The sequence below is a fragment of the Plectropomus leopardus genome, chromosome 18 (assembly GCF_008729295.1).
Source record: "Plectropomus leopardus isolate mb chromosome 18, YSFRI_Pleo_2.0, whole genome shotgun sequence".
In the NCBI taxonomy this organism is placed as follows: Eukaryota; Metazoa; Chordata; class Actinopteri; order Perciformes; family Serranidae; genus Plectropomus; species Plectropomus leopardus.
The window spans coordinates 19,146,090-19,166,946 of record NC_056480.1 but is presented as its reverse complement, the minus strand read 5'-3'; the positions used below and the strand labels follow the sequence as shown (position 1 = coordinate 19,166,946).

General features: G+C 40.1%; 1 protein-coding gene across 1 annotated transcript in view; it reads right to left on the bottom strand.

The window, feature by feature from the left end:
• Window positions 1-20,406, bottom strand: part of tinagl1 (tubulointerstitial nephritis antigen-like 1) — a 32,562-nt gene extending 12,156 nt beyond the window's left edge. The window contains exons 1-5 of the mRNA XM_042506140.1: window positions 20,251-20,406; window positions 15,399-15,709; window positions 11,003-11,069; window positions 3,196-3,288; window positions 2,981-3,095 (exon numbers count right to left, since the gene is read on the bottom strand). Coding sequence (XP_042362074.1) covers window positions 2,981-3,095; window positions 3,196-3,288; window positions 11,003-11,069; window positions 15,399-15,702 — 579 coding nt within the window. The 5' untranslated portion in view covers window positions 15,703-15,709; window positions 20,251-20,406. The remainder of the gene's footprint in view (window positions 1-2,980; window positions 3,096-3,195; window positions 3,289-11,002; window positions 11,070-15,398; window positions 15,710-20,250) is intronic.
• Between the last annotated feature and the right edge of the window lie 451 nt (window positions 20,407-20,857).

Below are 20,857 nucleotides of genomic sequence, written 5' to 3'. Positions count from 1 at the left end.
GGATGTGTCTCCTGCACCCGAAACCCACCCCTATGAAGACAAGTAAATAGAGCATAATCACTGTTAAACTTCCACAGAACAACCGTAATTGAAGAAGCATTAATGTTTCTCAGGAAAATGAATTATCATCATAAGTGACAGCCCAAAATTTTAAACAAGGATTCTGAGTAAACAGAACCACCGACACAGAGCAGCAGCAGTGGGACATGTTTGAATGTGGTACCGGGCACTACAGAGTAATTATTTGCCTACCAACTAACAGCTGCAATTAAAATCCTTGTGGACAGCTTTGTATGACAAGTTTAGATCACAGGCAGATTACATAAGTCAACTAAACAAATCTCCGGTAGAAGGGACTTATTCACGGGCGATTAGGACCATTTGGCCCAGTATCAATCTCTGACGTTGTAAAATAGACAGGAACCTTTGATCCCAGTCCTCTACATGAAACCATGAGGCCGTCTGGTTTAATTGAATCGCGTCATTTGAACCGACTGAACTTACAGCTTTCATAAAGGCATCCATCTCTACTCAAAATATAAATAAATCCTAATTAGGATGATAAATCTGTGACGGAGTGCAAATATTTTTCTGCATATTCACTCTCAGGTGCTTCTCAGATGCCAAACATACTCAATCTGTTAGTCTCCACTCGAGGGTGGATGCCCTCCTAATCTCCCAGTTATGTGTGATAACAGCTCACACACTCCTGTATAACTGACTGACTTCCCCTCTCACTCTCGATCAACTGCCTGCACTGCATTCCTCCGATTAGTAGTGAGATATTCAAAGGACAAATGGACACCTGATACATAACTAAGGAATGTGCTGCTGGTCAGAGATATGTTGTAGTGGAAGGCCAAAGTCTAAAAGTCACCTGAAACACCTGACCAAAAGGTGTGATAGGAGAGGGAAAAAGGCAAGAATAAATTCATTAATGAATTTTCCATCCCTTACATGGGAGTCTACAGACAGTCATGAAAGGCGAGAGGGACAGAGAGATTTATGAATGGACTGCAGGGCTCTGATGTGGTTCCTGGCACAGGTAGGGACACGCTGACAGCGGAAGAAGGAGGGGGAGAGCTGTGAGGTTGTTAGGGTGGAAGCAGTCGTGGAATGCTGGGAGAGGTAAACGGCGGGGAGTGAGGATGGATGGATGAAGGGATGGATAGAGGCGGGGAAACTGCAGAGGAGGCTTGCTCTTTATTCTTCAGGCAGCCACCATCCCCTCCATCTTCTCTGTCTGATGTTTTGGTTCCGTCTTATGTAATCTGTCTGGGTAAAATGTAAACAAAGGCTGAGCGGATCAGAGTGGGCTGAGGTTCCAGACGGAGACGCCATCACATACCGACGAGCCACCATAATTAAGCGAGAAACGTTTTGATCAGTGCTGCTTTGTTGTAATATATTTGAAACCTGAAGATCGCAAATCATGAACTCAAAGGAAGTATTCAGCTTTTTAAAGAGAGAAGTCTAAACAAGACGGGAACAACTCTCTTTTTCTCTCCATTCTCACATCGCTAAAACTTCCTGCTGTCATCCACATCCCTGACCTACATGTGTCACACACTCAGTGATTTGCTGAGTTGTTATACACAGCACATACACTATATTTCTATAAAAGGTTTTAATTAGTAAGTCTTCAGGGTCATGTTTGTTTTCAATATGAAATTATCAAATTGAAATTTAAAGCCAAAAATCTGAGAATAACCACCAGGGCTTTAAGTAAGTCAACATAAAGTATCCTGAAAAGAAAAATATGAATTTGGTTGATCAAATGAAAAAAAATCTTTAAATCAACAGGAAATAAATTAGTTTTTCTCTGTGATATTTTGACTTTCTATTTGTTTTTCTAAGAAGTTGCTAATCTGGTTTAAAAAATAGTTTTTTAGCTTCACTGGCCAATCTTGGTCCCAACATTGCAAATCTACAAAAATACTAAATTGACTGTTCAATTCAAATGTTTCTAATGACACCAGTCATGTCAGCCTGAATTTTGGGGGAAATGTTGTGTATTTAAAATGATACAGAATCAGCATCTGAAATGTTTACACTTGCTGTAATCGTGCAGCTATAAAAAAGCATGACATCATGCAGCTTCAATGGGAGCCAGAGTTATTATAGTTTTGTATTTTTCATTAGTTTTTATTTGTATTTTGCTTTTAATTCAGTTTCATTTAGTTTCCAGAGTGTGGAGATCGTTTCAGTTTAGTTTAGTTAATTTATTGTTTGTAAATGTTTAGTTTAATTTTTATTTGTTTCAATATTAGTTTTAGTTTTTTGTTATAATATGGGGAGGTAGACCTATTTATTAGGTAAAAGATTTAATAAGTTCAGAGGTATGTAGACATCTAAGTCTCAATAAACATCCAAAGTCTCTTGATTCTTGCTGTGCTGACAATTATGACCAAATTGACAAAGACTAAAACTAAAGGCATTGTATATTTTTATTGTACAACACACTATAAGTTCACTATATTGTTTCAATTAGTTTTTCTTTAAAGTCTAGTTTTTATTTTTATTTTAGTAAACTAAAATGTTTTTACGCACCCAGTTTTTATCTTTTAGTCTCTTTTTAGATAAATATAACGACCTTCATAGTAACAATAATTATTATTATTTGTGAAGTATGTGACACTAAAGTGCAAAAGTGCAACTATTTAGTGGAATTTTAAGGGGAAACCCTGAATCTAAGAGGTTTCAGCCAGTGGCAACAAGTAATTGGATATTCTTCCAATCCCTTTATAGAAATAAGTTCTCTCATGCTGTCTTTTAAAAACAAGGTCAGAGGTCAAAGGTCAGCTACACAACACTAAGCACTGCAAGGTTTTCATGACTTGCTTAAGGGCACGTGAGTAAAGATTATGTGGATTGAACTTTGTACCTGTGCCCTCAGGAACTTGACCACCCACATGTTTCTCTTTCAGTATTTTTCTTGCTAAAAACTTTAAAAAACAAAGATAAAAAAAATATCCTGTACCTGGATTTCATTCATGTTCATAATAGTCCTGGAGGGTCTCTGTGTGCCCAGGCGGTACCGGATGCCCTCGTCTAGAGTCATGCCGTAAAGCTGACTGTAGTTCGCTGCCTTCCACCTGAGATCAGGAGGAGAATGTGTTTGTTATAACAATCCCATTGTAGAACTTCATATACATCAAGTACGTGTGTTTATATGTGTCCATGTTAGATTTTTACCCATAGTTTCCTCTGTTGACAGCATGGATCATGTCAGGATCCATCAGACAGGCGTTCTGTTCACACTCCCAGCGTCCTGTCGTCCCGCATGTACTGAAGAGGAGACACAGACAGACAGGGGCAAAGACATGAGACATTTAAAAGGCACTGGCGGCTGTAATTGCATGAAAATAGTTCAAATTTCCATACTCATGCTAAAGCCAGTAACGTCAACAGCTAAAATAGAAAGACCATGTGAGACAAAAACAAATATGCAGAGGCTCAGAGGAATTCCCAAATAAGAAATTAATTGTGAGAAGAACGTCAGTAACAGGGGAAAAATGGACTAACGAGGGAGTGAGAGGTGAAAGGAAACATTCAGCCTTTTAAGGCTGCAGAACGCAGACCCATTCTTAGTCAGAAGGAAACAGACAGACTAAAGAAGTCAAGAAGATGACAGAAGCGATAAGAGAGCAGGATATTAATGATGATGACGCTGTTTACTTTGGGGATGCTCAAAAATAATTTGCACTGTGTAGTTTCTGATGACTCACTGTAGTGTGTGTGTCCATGTGTGTGTGTTTGTGTATGTGTGTGTGTGTGTGTGTAGCCAAAGCAGTGGTGGGGAAAGCATTAAGATCATTTATTTATGTAAAAGTACCGATATACCGATATAACTAGTGCACTAGAATAAATAAATTAAAAATCTCTTAAAGGGCTCTGAATACAACATGATAAGAGTACTGACTTGTCAAAGTAAAAGTCCTAAATTCAAAGTATTATAAGGAAACATATTTAAAGATTTAAAACTGAATTACTCATTTTGGACTGGCCCATTTCACATTGTTATATCATTATATATTCTATTGAATATTGTGATAAATCTTTAATACTGCATCATAATTTTGAATGAAACACATTTGTTTAGAAATCATATACCAGTAATTGTAAAATGCATGTATTGAATTAAAAAAAAAATGTCCTTATGAATGTAGTGAAATACTAAATTGTACATGACAAAAGGTGCACCGGATGCAACGCTTACTCACACAGATGAGTCATCATGCGCATGACTTTAACTGATACTTCAAAGTTAATGATTAAAAGATTTTTTCTGCAGCTAAATGTATATTTTCACCAGAGTCCCTTAAAGATATACTCTGCAGGATTTTTCTAAAAAAATGTAAATATTCGCACAGAAGTAATCCTTCTCAATCATTACTTACGACCCAGTAGAAGTGTGTGGCAGTGCATTTTTTAAAAGAGACTCTGCCTGTGTTTTCCTCTTATTTTCTGTGTCTGGGATGTTAATGGGCATGTCACCACACAGCATTTAGGTGAGGTTTGGATTTTATAAAAATGTAGCAATTAAGTGCCAGATGTACGAAGCAAGCATCACATAGCAATAGAAACTCAAAACGAGAGTGATTGTGGGGTTGGCTATTACTTTTACTTTAGCTGGTGAGCATATTCCCAGACAGTCATTGATAATCCCACATACTATACCTTTAAACTTTCACAACAGTCTGCACAAAATATAACACCAAGACTGAGGCATGTACTTTATAAACTGTATATTATCCTACCAGGATGATATAGAATAATACAGAATAATTATAGTGATAATGTAGTTATTTACCCATGACCTTTCTAAAACATGAATGTATTGAGTCAGTCTTTATGTCTTAATTATTCAGAAATATATTTTGTAATGTCATGCTGCTCCATAATTTCTTACAAGAGTTTGACATCTTGGGAAAGAAACACTCTGTCTGTACAGTAAATATGAAGCTATACCACCAACAGCATTTTAGCTTAGCATAAAGACTGGGAACATGGGCAAATAGCTGCTCTGGATTTGTCCAAAGGAAACAAAAACTGCCTCCCAGCACCTCTAAAGCTCACTGCTTAACATGCTATATCTCATTTACATAATCAGGATTTTGTTTTAATCTTTATGTTAAACTAAGCCTATTGTCCAATGGCTGTAGCTACGTCATTACTCTGATATGAAAGTCGTATCAATCTCCTCATCTAAATCTCTGCACAAAAATAAGTGTATTTCCTAAAATGTCAAATTATTCAACATTTAAGCCCTGTCTATTACAGCATACTTTATCAGTAAAGATACATTTCTCACTCTTTGTTGCTCTCTGTATCTCAGAGTTGGTCTACACGTGTACACATTAATCTTGGCAGACCTAGATTCAGATATTATGTGCCTGTTTTTTAAATGGACAGATTCGAGCTGGAATTTTTTCAAACCCCTTTTGAGATTTTAAAGCTTTCTTGATGTTGTCTTGGTTTCTTAGTTGCCTGACTGTTTATTGTTGTCTTCTCAGATCCCTCTCACTGAGGCTACCTGGTTAAATGAAGTTACTAAGTCATCATAAATAACAGCTGCAAGGATCACCGCCATTTGGGGAACATCATAATAAATGAGTGTGACAGCAGAAAGAATGAGGGGTGTTTCCCACACGGGCGTGTATAGACTTCCAACCATAAAGTCTACTGTACATTAGACATCATGTTTACAGGGAGGAAAGCCTGCCCAAGAGGATCATTAAACACACAATGATGAAGAGGCCGAATTCCCCTTTAGTCACACTGAAGCCCAGAATGTGTATCAACTCTCAAACTGCCCTCCTCCCTGCTGGGTCTCTGCAACACAACAAACATGATGTTCAAGTACAGACACCCCCACACACACTTGTACACACATACACACTGGTAGAGTTTAGACCCGGACCATCTGATGGCTTTGATTTGAGGAACAAGACAATGACCTTTCATCTCTCCCCCCAGCAGGAAAACATCAGCTCAGTCGCCAGAACAAAATGTTGGCACTGTATGTTTCTGCACTGGTATGTTACATTTGTATGCTTCATACATGGGACATAGTTCAGATTACATGTGTATGAGCTAAGTTTCACTTGAGGAGAGGGGTGGATTGCGTGACATCGAGGTGAGATGCAGCAGACAGCAGCAGACAGCAACAGACAACTGTTCAAGACCAATGAAAGTGAGTCTTTTTGACAAGAATTTGGGTAATTTCCAACCACGTCAGTTGTAACAAAAGCAGGTATTTTTAACTGGAATTTGGGAATTTTTGAGCTGTGTTTGTTGCAACAAAAGCGGGTATCTTTAATAATAGTTTGGGACATTTCAAGCAAGGAGTTTTTGTGCCTGACATAACTACACATTAACCACAGCATTGTCAAAACATTAATTTGAAAATTGAAACATAAAGTTTAAACATATAGACTACATATAAAACCTACAAATATATCAGTGGTTTGCAGAAACAAAGGTGCAGCACAGCACCAGTGGGTCATAAACGGCAATAAATTCACACAGTAATGGTACTCCACACACACACACACACACACACACACACACACACACACACACACACACACACACACTCACTCACACACACACACACACACACACACACACTCACACACAGGGACAGGCGTAATCATGGAGACAGGGGGATAACGTGTGACTTAAAAAGAAATATGATGGCTCCGGGTCAGTGGGAGGCCATATTTCACATTTTACGTCACACTCGACAATTAGAGAAAGACACCCTATTCACCCCTGAGACATAAACACACTTGCATACATATAAATAAACAAACACCTGGGTGACATTAGGTGTATTCACCAACTCCTCCCAGATCAGTGGGAACAAAGCCATGTTTGTGTGTGTTCAGGTATGACGTGCACATCATCTACAACAACTAAAAAAGCCCAAGCTTGCATTGTTTCTTGTTTAATCTGAAGTGCTCTGAAGACAGAGCAGAGCCTCTCTGTCACAGCAGAGATAGCTGCTTCTTCAAAGCTGTGTGAGATAGCCATTGTGAGCAGGAGGCGCCGCTCTTCAGATCTTTTAGAGCTGATAGAGAGTTCTCAGGATGCCAAGAGCTCAGGGAGGAAAAGGTCTCAGCTGGGGATCCCATTAACACAACAAAAAAAGACTGCCATACATACGTATCACTGTACATCTTCACACACATGCACCCAACTGTAAACATACACACTGCTCTCATACTTCATGCTCAGTCAGGTTGTGTTTCTGCTGACAAATCTAACTGAGCTGAAGTTAATCTGCCCAAATCTGCCCAGAAGTTAGTTCAAGCTAAGAGATAAAGCTAATACTGATTGTGATGCCTATGGTCAAAGAGCTATTTTTTATTGGACACATCCGTGATTTTTGGCTTCCTGTTTTGCTCAGGCCAGTGGTTTGTCAAGACATGTAGGAGGTTAGGTGCCGGAGCTAAACCAATGCTGATGAGAGACTTGGAGGGAAGAGAAGGAGTCGACTCAAAGCGGAAGAGTTAGGAGGATGTACATTTGGGAAATTAATAAGTGGAAAGAGTGGGAGTAGGAAAAGGGAGTGTGTCCCTCTGCGCCCAAAGCTGTGGTGCAATTTTTCAAGCATCCATGTGCATTGCCTTAACAAACACGTGTGAGAGTGTATGTGCATAAGACTCTTTTGTTTAGCAGTGAAAGGGGGAGTGTTCACACATAAATGCTGTTTTGGGGTGAAGTAGGACACTGGAGGTTATTTTTACCACACAGCTCAACCTCCACAAGTCTCTCCTCAAGAGGAAGCACTAGCCACGCAATTTATCAACTGCCATCCACGCCTATCTACGCACCCATCAGACCCTCTAGGTCAAACCTAATTGAGCTGCCAAGATAAAAGTCATACTTCAGGCCCATCTGTCTGACACAGCGCAGCTTCTGGAGTCGAACAGCTGCAAAGCTAAAATGGACAGTTCGCCCTAAAATCAAAAATGCATATTTTTCCTCTAACCTGTAGTGTTATTTATCAGTCTAGGTTATTTTAGCGTGAGTTGCAGAGTGTTGTAAATATCAGCCTTAGAGATGCCTGCGTTCTCTCCAATATGACGTAACTAGACGGCACTCGGCTTGTGGTACTCAAGACACCAAAAAATTAATTTGAAAAACTCAACAAACTCTCTTTAGAACTCAGAAATCATGACCTGGTTATTCAAGATAATCCACAGAGCTTGTTGTGAGCAGTTTCATGTAGGAACTACTTGCGTTTTAATGCACTACACCTGATAACTATATCGCTGCACACAGGGCAGCTTACACCCACTCAAAGCCGAGAGGCTCGTGACAGCAATAGATGTAAACGTTAATGGCGTCCTCCTTGGCTGAGCTGTTCTGTTAGCTTATTCAGTGGTGCCTGGTGAGCTAGCAGTATAGATGCATGCTTCTTTCTTCACAGTGATAAGGTTGGAGGATGTCGGTACTAACAAAATAGTTCCTACATTGAACTTCTCACAGCAACGTCTGTGGATTATCTTGTGTAACCAGGTCATGATTCTATAAAAGGACATTGCTGTTGAGTTTTTTAGTTTTTAAATTTTTTAAATTTTTTAAATTTTTTGGCACTTTGAGCACCACAAGCCAAGTGCCATTTAGTTCCATTATATTCAAGAGAAGGCAGACATCTCAGCGGACAATATCTCCAACACTCTGCAACTCGGAACAAAACATTCTAGATTAATAAAGAGCTCAACAGGTAAGAGGAAAAATATGTGCTATCCATTTTAGGGTGAATTGTCCCTTTAAGGCAGAGGACGTAAAGGTCAGCAGGGTCAGTGTGGTTTGGGTTAGATGTGTTGTGACAATCAGGCACAGTGTGATCTTGTTGCATGAGGATAAATAAAACGGGGATCTACACATGGATGTTAAATCAACATTTTTGTGAATGCATGTTCTCACAGGGTCTTTGAGGAACATCAAATCACACAGACGTGAGAAACCACAGTAGAACACTGGTGAGAAATTCAATTTCCCTACTTCCCGCTTTCTCTCACTTGACCTCCTCCACTTCCCTCCTCCAGTTTCTCAATATCTGCTTTGAGTCTCCTTGACTGCTGTTGATATCAAGCAGAATTACGACAACAGGAACATAGTCTCCGTTGCCCTCAGAGTGTAAAAGGCCATGAAGATAAACAACACTCCTAGCTTAATGTCAGGGTCATAAACTGAAGGGCTGTTTATTCATCTATCCATCACCACACCTGAACTGGAAAAATAAGGCAACATATAAATGAGGTAATCAAAGAGTCAAAACACAAATGCATCAAAATATCCAGCCTCATGTGAGGATTATTATCAACATCAAACTGAGGAGAGTTCAGAAGCTCAACAGAAAATATCTTTCAATTATGATTACATTTGCCATGTTACTCAGTAGGGGAAATGAAAAACACCTTTGGAGAAGTTGGCACACACAACACGCTGTAGCTACGCAATGGGATAAATTGGCATGGGGCCTGTTTTGATTTATCCTCGGTTATGCAGCTACTGTTTCTCCTGTTACAGACACTGATTTTAGCAGCATTGGCTGTTCATTACATGGAGTTGGAGGTTTATAATTAAATAGAACTTAGGTATTTCAGATTTTGGGGCATCTATTGACAAAAGTGGAGTATAATAGTCATAACATTAGTTTATAATCACTTGAAAATAACAATAATTGTGTTGTGTACCTTTGAATGAGCCGTTCTTATCCCCAGTGCCAGGGCCATTCACACTTGGCATGTTCACGTTAGCCACTGTTGATCTCCAACATGCTTGGTACACGGGAGAATTTTTTAGATCTGTTTGCCAGATGAAGGTCTAGTACCAAACCGTCACTTTAAAATAATGATTTTTGCCAGTTAAACAGTGTGTGGGAGTTTTTCTCTGACCTGTGTTCTGCTCACCTGCCTCCTATGCACCTGTCCAGAAATAGATGTGTGAAGTTTTCTTTTGCACAGTTGTTCAACCTCACCACTAGATGCTACTAAACCCTACATGCTGGACCTTTAAAACAAGCTAAGGCCTTAACACCCTTGTTTCCTTGTGTGTCTTTCTTCCTTTTCTATCTTATTATCCTTGTGCTGCATTACAGGTCTTTTTCAGTGCAGATATTTTAACTTGTCAAAGCAGGGAAAGCACCGGTGTTACTAATGACATTACCGATGGCCCTTTTCTATTTAAGTGTTCTTGTGTATCGTGACACTTTAAGAGTGAGCCAGCATGCACAACACCAGGACCCTGAAACTGCAGGAGCTGAACAGACTTCAGCATTAACCATTCATTTTATGAAGTATACCTGTACTTTTCCTCCTGTCAAAATAACTAAGGAGAAAGGGGGATTTTATGGCCATGAGTGTAGATTTCAAGTGGTATACAGAATGCAGGAAGCTCAAAATTTTTCTTGCCGTGCACCCACAAATTTTCGGTGTCATATATGCCCCCTTAATGTCAAAATAAAACCTATGCCCTGAATAGAGCATGTATAAGCGAAAGTGAAGTAGACAGGGTTATTGTGTGTGTGTGTGTGTGTGTGTGTGTGTGTGTGTGTGTGTGAGTGAGAGAGAGAATATTAACATCATGTGATAAATGTAAGATTTCTAAAACATGTTTATAAAAACTGAATATTACGCCACTGGTGGCTTTAATATTAGAAACACATGCTGTGCACACATAAATTTTTGAAAACCCTCGCAACTTTATTTTTAAACTCCAGTACAGATGCCAGATGTTTTACGAATACCAAGGACTGTTCGTCTGCATGAAATTTGACAGAAGTAATGCACAAGACATCTATAATTTGTTGTAATGTTGCATAATTTAAAACATGGCATCTTAAGCTTAAACATAAGCATAAGCATGTAATGGTTCATGTGAACTTTTTTTCAAGCTTTAAGCTACTTAGGGGGACATTTAAGGGAAAGCCAGGAATTTAAAAGGTTGAAAGAGAAATAAAAGGAAAAAAGAGGGGTTTACATACCATAAATTGCAGTTCTCTTTGTACGTTTGCCCCGAGAAGAACTTGTTTCCATTCCTTTCACAGGTGCCTGAGAGGAGACAAAGAGGGGCAACTTTATATGTATGGGTCTGATGTGGCGAAACAACAATAATCCAACCACTAATCTGAAAGAAAAAGCCATGCACAGCCTAAAAAAAGGAAGACAGAGATGCACTTAGATATACAACACTCACTTAATATTTTACAATCACAAGGCCAGATTCCTTCACTTGCAAAAACAGTAAAAAGTTTTAACACTAACTCCCCAGGTGTGCGGTGTGTGTGGGTCTGTGTGTGTAGTGTACACACAGAATATGTGAGGTCTAAGGAGCTCTGAGCTCCAGTAATCCAGTGTAGGAATGTGGTGTTAACTTCTTTCCTGCCTTCCCAGGCTTCCTGGGCCCTCGTCATGCTTTAACCAGCTTACGCTCCAGTTCGCCACCTCTAGTGAGAGTAAGGGAGAGGGCCACTACAGTTGCCCCCCCCCATTACTTTCATAATAAAAGGTATACTATGCAGGATTTTCCTAAAAACATTACTACAGTTTTCACTCCAGGTGATGTGTGGAGTAGTTATCTCGGATTTGAGGTTAGGGTTGGTGAGGTTTCACCGACTTTCTGAGTCGGAAATCCGATGTCAGGGTGCGTTCCAGTTGAAATTTCCAACATGGAAATCTGACTTTCCAGTGAAAATAAAACACAATTTATATGGGGTGTATTTATCTGCAGAGACGCTGCCCTCTGCTCATTTTCTCGTACTTTCTTCTTATTCGGCTGTGTTTGGGACGCTCCTGGGCACAGAGCGCAGGTGGGGTCGGGACTTTCTTAAGAGGTAGCGACCAGGTGCGAGACTGTAAGCAGCACACATCCAAGAGGAAGATACAAAAACTGTGGACACAGCAGCAAAAAATTTGGGACAAATATAGCAACACAGAACGCCAACTTGTTCCAAAATGACTGGGACTGTTTTTCACTGTTTACTAATAGTATCTGGCATTTCCTATTTAGCATACCTTTAAAAAAAACATTTATGAGCTGCAATGATCCACTAAGAATTATCACAAACCTCAAAAATGATGTAGAAATTGACCCGTCACACATGATCCTTGAACCCTGTCTATACTACAGACTGTGAAAAACTATATTTCCTTGGTGACAGATTCACAATGATGTTTATCCACAAGCTGATTTACAACGTCAGTGTGAATTTCATGAGGAATTTAGAGCATGAGCTGGCTGAGAATTTACAGTGTGAGCAGGTTTCCTCGCCGCTGGTGTGAGGCCAAGAGCTGATTGTGTGATTTATGACTGAGGCCCTCTGTTACCCATCATCCCCCTCACAGCTGTCTCGCCCCGTCTGTCACAGCTCAGTGACTGCAGAGCTGAATATTGTGACAAGTTATTCATTGACATAGAAGGATTTTATACAGGAATTCTGTTGAATTGAAAATAGGTTTCATATTTATTAACCCCTTAAAACCTGAGCAAATTAGCTTGATTTCTCTCGAAAACAAGGAGAAAAGGCATTGAGCAATTTTACAAGAAATTACTCAAAATTAGCAAAAAATTTGTTTTGAAAAAAAGTTACAAGAAAATTACCTTAAAAATAAAACTTTTTTTAAAAGTAAATTTCTAATAATTGTCTCTCTCTCTCCCAAAAAACCCCAAACAAATTATCAGGTCATTTTCTTGTCAACATTTCCTAATTTCTTACTATTTGTGAGACATCTCTCACTCATTGCAAGTTTTTAAAAGAAACCAAATGAAATCTCTCAGGTATTAAAGGATTGAATTTTTATGAAGGACATCTGGACACAGCACACAAAAACTGATGTCAATCCAGGCTACAAAGGGTAAATGTGACACTGTCATTGCATCATGGGGGCATTTTCTTCTGATAAAATGTTGGAAAACTATACATTAAGTGACTTTGATGACATAATAAGAAAAGTCCAGCTGCATAAAGTCTCTAACTCTTTGAATATTGAGTTATGAACTACAACAATCTGTGACTGCAGTGCAGCAGAAAAAGGACCTATTGTAAAAAATCTGTCACCTTCTTCCTTTTGAAGCTTTCCTCCAGGCTGTGTGACTGTGTGGTCAGAAATGTGTGTGTGTGTGTGTGTGTGTGTGTGTGTGTGTGTGTGTGTGTGCACGCTCTTAAACATGCATTAGTGTCCCACCTCGTGATCCCCCTACCTTGTCGTCCAGGGAACACATACCTGCACCAACCCCTCTGCCTCCTGTCTTGCATCCCGTCTCTCCCTCCCTCCACATAGCCCACATTCTTTCCCCTGACCTCCATTCATCCCTCCATCCACCCCTCCTCCCTCCCTCCCTCTGTCTGGGTTAATAAGAAGCCCACTGTTCCCTGCTCTGTTCTCAGGTAAGCCTCTGCTCTCGCTGGCACATTTTACACCTCTGCACTGAGAGAATGGTACTAAAACTGTGTGGGGAGTCCAGATAGAGTCAGCTGAACAGACAGATGGATGAAAAAGTAAGCTAAATCTTAACTTTTATACTTGGGGTCTGGACAAAAATCATCATAGGAGGAAAGGACTCATAAGTCAATTATTCAAATTTCAATCTTTCAGAGGAAAGGGCAATCTGCAGAATCCCTGAGAGGCATGTGAGAAAAATATGAATAGAAAAATTAATAGGGTTGCAGTGATACACCAGTTTCAAGGTATACCATGATATGACAACTGATGGTTATCATACCGTGTACATTTGCTTATTTACTGTATTGAAAAAAATTTGCAACCAGATAAAAAATTGCACCTTTTTTTTGTTATTTTCAAAATGGAGACCTTTTATACAAATTTCCATTTAAAAATAATTTAAACTTTCAGTTTAGTTAGTCAGTTAGTAGCCTAGTAAGCATTTGTGCTTCCATTCCTGTGAGGGTCACTGTAACCTACTTAAGAAAGGCTTTAAAAAAATGTCACCAGGATAATCTCTCTAATGTCTTTAAAACATTTCCATCAGTGAAACAAGTGGGAAGTTGAATTGTCAGCTCATTACAATCCGTCTCCATCTTCAGTCTGACAAATGTGTCCACTCCAACCTGTTTCTGTGGGGGTGACGCATTCGATTATCCCTAACTAATCAGTAGAGGCCGACGTATTCACCTAAATTGAACATTTTAAGTCCGCACTTGAGTGTAGCGTCAGGTTTTTAAAAATGGATTGGACTGAATTAAAACACAATTCGGACGATACTGATAAGACATGGATTTAGAGCAGCCTTGATAACAGCGTAAATCTTGTGCTCACCATTGTTGTTATCACTCCTGACTGGTTACGGCGCACTGCCTGACAACACTTGACAACAGTGTTTGTCCCGCCCATGGTTCTTGCTGCGCTCAATTGGAACTCATGAGCTTGTAGTTATGACATGGGAAGCCGTGTACACGACATGCTTGGCGTTCACGTGGCTACGTTGTGAGAGCACTGCTGTTGGGCAACAACAACACGGGTGCTACTGCAAAGTCATAGTGTCATGTCATAACGGCAGAAGACCTATGTGAAGCACGTGGATCGGGACACAGAAGGTGGGAAGAAAGGTTTTGACAGGATCATTTTTCTATGTTACTTCTTCATTTTTTTCCTCTGTGAAAATATGTGTAAAAAAGTTTTGGCAGGTAAAAAAAACAGTTTTGTCAGACTAATCAAATGTTTGTTTTTGTAAAAATAACTTTGGCCACAGGAACTGAAGTGCACCAATACACCAAAAATGTTCCACATGCTGAAACTTTTTTTTCAACTGTTATTAAAGAAGAAAAAAAAAAGAGTAACTTAGAAAAATGATCCTGGCTAATCCTTATTTTATACCCTGCAACTTTTTTTTCACTTTTTTTTTAAGGAACTTTAAAAAAAAAAAAAAAAAAAAGGATTATTCTGGCATTTTTTCCTTTCTGTTCTTAAGTCAAACACAGGAGACAAAAACAATTTAGATAAGACTTAGAAAATCAATTGCCACATTTTTCCCTTATTTGCCTCTCAGAGCTTCCACAGTAAACTGACTTTTTTTGGAGAGCAGGGGTTCTGGGTTGTTGTATGTTTTTTTTGTTATATTTAATTTCAGCCATCTCCTCTGAAATCTTTAAGAAAAATTGATCAAACATATCAAAAAGATTGCTCTAATGTTTTTACTTTCGTACAGTCCCTAAACTAAAGCATGTTTCTTTATTGTGAGTCTCAGAAAGCAGGTATGTAATTGTAATTCATTTTCAGGTACCATGCTGCTTCTGGCAGTGGGGTTCTGTGCTGCTCTCTGACTGAGCTTAACTTACTACGACAGCAAAACACACACCAGCAAAACTCACTAATGCACACTCACAAACACATTAACATGTTTGCCTGTGCACCCTTACTTACCTATGAAAGGTGGCTCCACACCGAGACAATGACCCCAGAAGTCGGGGCAGCAATCGGAGACAGTGCGGTTGCAGAACAGGTCGCAGTAGCAGATGGTGTCCAGGTAGGGCACCGTGCACAGATCATCTCTGCCTGGACAGCAGCCTCCTCTCCTCTGGCAGTAGGAGCCAAACGGGTCCCTGATGCCTCCAACATGGAGCGGACTGGCAAGTTCCCTCTTGGTCCTTCTAGACAGGATTCTGTCTGCAGTGATCTCTCCTACCACCAGGAGCAGCGCAGCCACCGTCAACAGGAAGAGCTTCATGATAAACCTGTTAAAGGAAGGGGACAGCAAAAAGGATATAAGATGTTTAGCTAAAAGTAATACTGTACAATCCATGCCCTTCTATAATCCTTAGTCTTGCAACATGATAAAGTGGAACAAAGTTTGTCAAAGTTGGCCTGCTTTGGCAGAGAAAAGATCTACACAGTCATTCTTCACACTCCACAGGAAGAGAGGTGAGGAGGTCGCACTGTGAGCAGCATAATTGGGGTATGACTGCTGCCAGCACACTATCCACCTCCTGCTGTGTAATTCACATACACACCGGCGCATATACACTCAGAAGCACACATGCACACACACAAAAGATAACATTTAAACAGAGTTGGCAGCAAACCTACATGATCCTCGGAGATCATCTGCTTATTTTTCCAACTTTCCCTTCGAGCATCCAAGACAAACAGCAGCTAAATATGAAAATGCACTCAACAAGAGCGTGATGAGAAAAAAGTGTGTGATAATAAAAGCACAGAGGTCTTTAAATATGTTGAAATATTTAGATTTGGGTCACTTCAGGTATCAGGGTGAAAGTTCTTTAGCTACCTTTTTTTTTTCAAAGGTTAATGTGATTTCCACATCTTAGTATATTTTTCCTTAATAAGTGCTGGTATGTAGTCCCTCTTGGTATTTTTGTTTGCTCTGCAGTGACGTGAATCCAGCTGCACTTGAGTCACGCTGTAATTAATTTTTTTACATTGTCTAATATGGACCTGCCTGTGCAGTTGCTGGTATGATGGAGGGGACGCTGTCATCTGCGATTAGCATGCTATGTCAGTCCCGGATATAAAGTAATGTCCTGCTGTCAAATCTGTCACCCTTGAGGAAATTGTCTGAGTGAACAGACACAGCCCATGTCCAGTATAAATGGACCTCAGAAACAATAACGTTTATCTACATGCCATACTGGGGGCATTGTAACGGGTCAGGCCGCAGGAAATCATAAACATACAGTAAATGTCTGTTTGACACAGTCACAGAAACTGATACAATCTCACTTGTGCTCCAGGTGATCACTTTGGTATCAACGGGCAGAATCAAGGAAAATAAAGGTGTTAATGGAGCTGAGTCCACATCATTTTACAAAGTGGTATTTTAAAGGGTGTCCTGATAGTGTTTCTGGGATGACTGGTATTGTGAATCTGTGTGTTATGATGGCACAATGTTCTGGTGACACCTACTGTAGCAGGAACTACCACAAATGTGGTTTTGAGTACTTTGGTAAGTGTTTATATGTCCATCTGTCTGTTTGCGGACTGAACCGTATTAACGTGATATCATCACAAATCTGCAAGATATACTGAAGACATTTTACAAATGTATAGTTAAGATCAAAATGAAGGTGGAGTTTGGAGATGGGTGCAGTTCAAGCAAGTGGACCAGAAAGGGGCAAGCAGTAACTCTAGGGCTTGAAAATGAACTTAAGTATTAATTGCCAAAAACTGCTGTTCATGGAATGACCACTTGAGGTTGGCTCCTGAAGTACGTCAATCACGACAGGCACTCCTATTAGGTTAAAGAGCCCAACTTCACTGTCAGTATAAACATGTTTACAGCCTGGTACAAAGAATGGTTTTTATCTCTATAGTTAAGAGTATATTTTAGAACAAAATTTTTATATAACTCAACTGTTAACATTTCATTAAGGTTTAAAGTTACGTACATTCAAAGTTTGGGCCCCTTGAGATCCACCCGCCACTCCTCCACAGCTCAGCTTTCTTGCCCAAATTTGGTCATTTTTGGCTCCAAAAAAGAAAATGGCAACAGCTGAAATGCCAAACTTGAGCCTTCAAAACAGCAGACCTCCAACCAATCAATTTCATCACAGTGGCTATGAGTTTCATACAGTCTATGGGAAGGTGCCATTGCTGCCTTACTTGCAGTGACGTCACCGCAAGATGGTCTCTAGTTTTATTTGTCAGTGACTTCAACACAAGAAGGTACATTTCCATATGGCTAAAGACACTGTCAGTGATACAGTTCCTTCATTGGTTTTAAAGGTCACAGTATTTTCTAGTATGAGTGTGTAACACCCTCAATGGCACAGCTTAGTGTGTGTGCTTGTGTGTGTGTGTGCTTGTATGTGTGTGTGTGTGCACTTGTGTGTATATGTGTGTGTGTGCAGTGTGTGTGTGTGTGTGTGTGTGTGTGTGTGTGTGTGTGCGTGCGTGCATGCAATCTCCAACTCTCACTCACAACAAAGGTCAAACAAGCTTCGATGTGTCTGGTTGTTTGTGTGGATGTGTGTGTGTGTGTGTGTGTGTGTGTGTGTGTGTGTGTGTGTGTATTGGTTTCAGGTTACTGAATGTGTGAGTCTGCATGGGGCCGGACAAAGACGAGGGGTTGGCCGCTGCTTACATAAATAGCATCATTAATTATCCAATCAGATCTCACAGCACAATGGACACTTTGCACATAAAGCGGGACTCCGGAAAAGATCTTTGCTGTCCTTTTTTCTGCATGACTGCATCTTTAGTTGAAACGTGCACACAGCCCACACACACACATACACACAGACAGGCATATGGCAGCACGGGATGGGCAGGTCTCCTCCTTTACACAAGTGTTTTGTTGTGGCAGACTGTGAGCAGCAGTGCAATAAAACACCCACCAGTCTGCTCATCGAGCCGCTGAGGCCTTCAGGTCAAACTGTCAGCTTGGAAAAAAAAACACAAGTGCTGATTGTAAGGCTGACAGATCTTTAATGAACAACTTCCCTACTAAGCAACTTAGTTTTACTAGAGTAACTTAAATAAATACTTCACCCCTGATATGACTTTGTTAATCAGTTATTCACCCTGTGCTACACTGAATTCATATGCCTCCCCGGTGAATGAAAAATTGAGAAAACTCTTGATAAACTGAAGTAAATGGGGTTTGTGTTTAATAACAGCAACACAATATCAACAAGTCCATTGAAAAAGCTTCCACAAAACTTGCACAGTATAATCCTACTCTCATTTATCCAGCTCAGAACTAAACCTTATTATTTAAAACTGCATAAAAAGCACAGCCGCACTACTGCGTGAGACTATTTTTTGCAGAAGTGTTTCAAGTATTTAAATTTTAGCAAAAATGCATTTTTTTTAAGAAATGGCATATAACTGGATAAATGAGATTTGGATTATAATGCATGAGTGGTGTGAGAGATGGTGAACAGATGTTTCGAAAGTAGATTTGCTCTCATTAAACATGGATCCCCTCCCTAAGTTTTCTGCAATTTCGGATTCTTCATTTACCATGGAGACGTGCGAGAGAAACAGCTTTATTCACAAATTCAACACAACATGTGGTGAGCAATTGGCATACAAATGTTCATTTGGGGGTTGAAGTTTTCCTAAAAAAAATAATATGAATCACTGTTATTCTAACAGTAGCTTCCATTTATAAAATATTAGATTAAAATATTGTGGTTGATGCAGTTCTCAGCTGAAGCGAGACATTTAAGTGATGAGTACATACTCTCAGCTCCTGCTGGTCTTATGAAACAAAGATTTAAAAGAGTGTCACAAAAGCAGCCATATGGCCCATCAGTGCTCCAGACAGCTGTAGCCAAGCTACTGATCCCACACTGCTGCCACAGGACAGATGAACCCTCAGGAAGGGCAACACACACACACACACAGACACGCACACACACACACACATAATGTACATACAGTGTCTCAGCTGGACCTTCATCACAGCTTCAGGACCATGTTCACAACTAAAATGTGCTTGATCTCCATAAACTAATGCGCAGACACAATAAAAAAAAAATTATATGACATATTTCAACAGCATGAGGAACATTTCAATATGCACCGTCACCTGTATTGTAGTGTAGGCAGACATATCTGAGACAGAAACCATTTAATGTCCCCAGTCTGCACTTATCCAACGACCCAACTCTGTCACTTTGCGCTGAACTTTGAGATATCACTGCTACAGATAATTCAGGCATCTTGGCTCAGTATATCTGTAGAAAAGCTCTTTCAGCTCCAGTTCCCTCTGTGTCACACAGTCCTTGACGATGACCTGTGCGGCTCTATTTTTAAAACACACACCGGGTCAAGGAGAACAGAGAGCATTTATAATACAGTGCAGGTGTCTAATGAGGCCTGCAGCACAACAGGTGAGTGACGGGATAACTGGTCTTTATCTGTCTGAATTACACAAGACGAGCCACCATAAACTCACTGGACTCAGTCACCCCTTAAAAAAAAATCTCACCAGTCATGCACTCATATTCTTGAAAGTATTGACAACTTGAATATTGTGTCCTAAAAGCACACACCCAGAAGGTAAATATGTCGTAACAGTAAAGACTTGAGTAACTCACAGTAAGTTTTATGGCTTTGTCTAAATAAAGCACAAGAATTAGCTCTAATCGCAGAGAAATAAAGATTAGCAAACATAAATCAGAAAGTTTAAAAGTTTCCATAAATCAGAGTTATTTAAGGTAGCATGAGCACACTGTGACATTCAGCCTGCACCTGCTTGGAGTCTGGCGTCGCGGAAGGCTGCTATTGAAAAGTAAAGAAACTTTATTACCTTGAGTTGAGAGAGAAATCCTGGTTTTGTAATCCGATTTAAAATATTAAAAAAAGAGAGCTTTGCTGATGTGTTGCTTAGGAAGTCATCCACAGGTGGAGAGGTAAAAAAAGTCCCTTGTCTCTGTTCCTCACTGTCTCACTGGATCTGCTCTGTCTGACTCTGTCTTCTCTATATACAGGCAGTAAGACGGCTAACCACTCCCCCCGACTCCCTTCACTCTCTGCCCTGTCCCCTGCTTCACTGCCTCCTGCTCAAATCTGTGCTCTCTCTCTCTCTCTCTCACTCTCTCTCTCTCACACACACACACACATGCACACACATGCACACACACACACACAAGCTTCCTCTTTTGCTATCTCTTCATGCTTTTCCTCTCTGTCTCTGACTGAAGCTGGAGGTGAAATATTTTACACTCATTTGTATTGACTTTGCTTCTTCTCTCGCTAACAGCAGCAGTTTCCCTTCCACTGTCTGTGGCTTTTTCCTCCGCAGGGTCACATCAACTTGTCCCTCTGTGGCAGACACAGTGGTGGTTAGTACTGACCTCCTGTTCACCATCTAGTGGTCACAGGTTGCATATCTTCACCTCAGGCAGCCAGGAAAT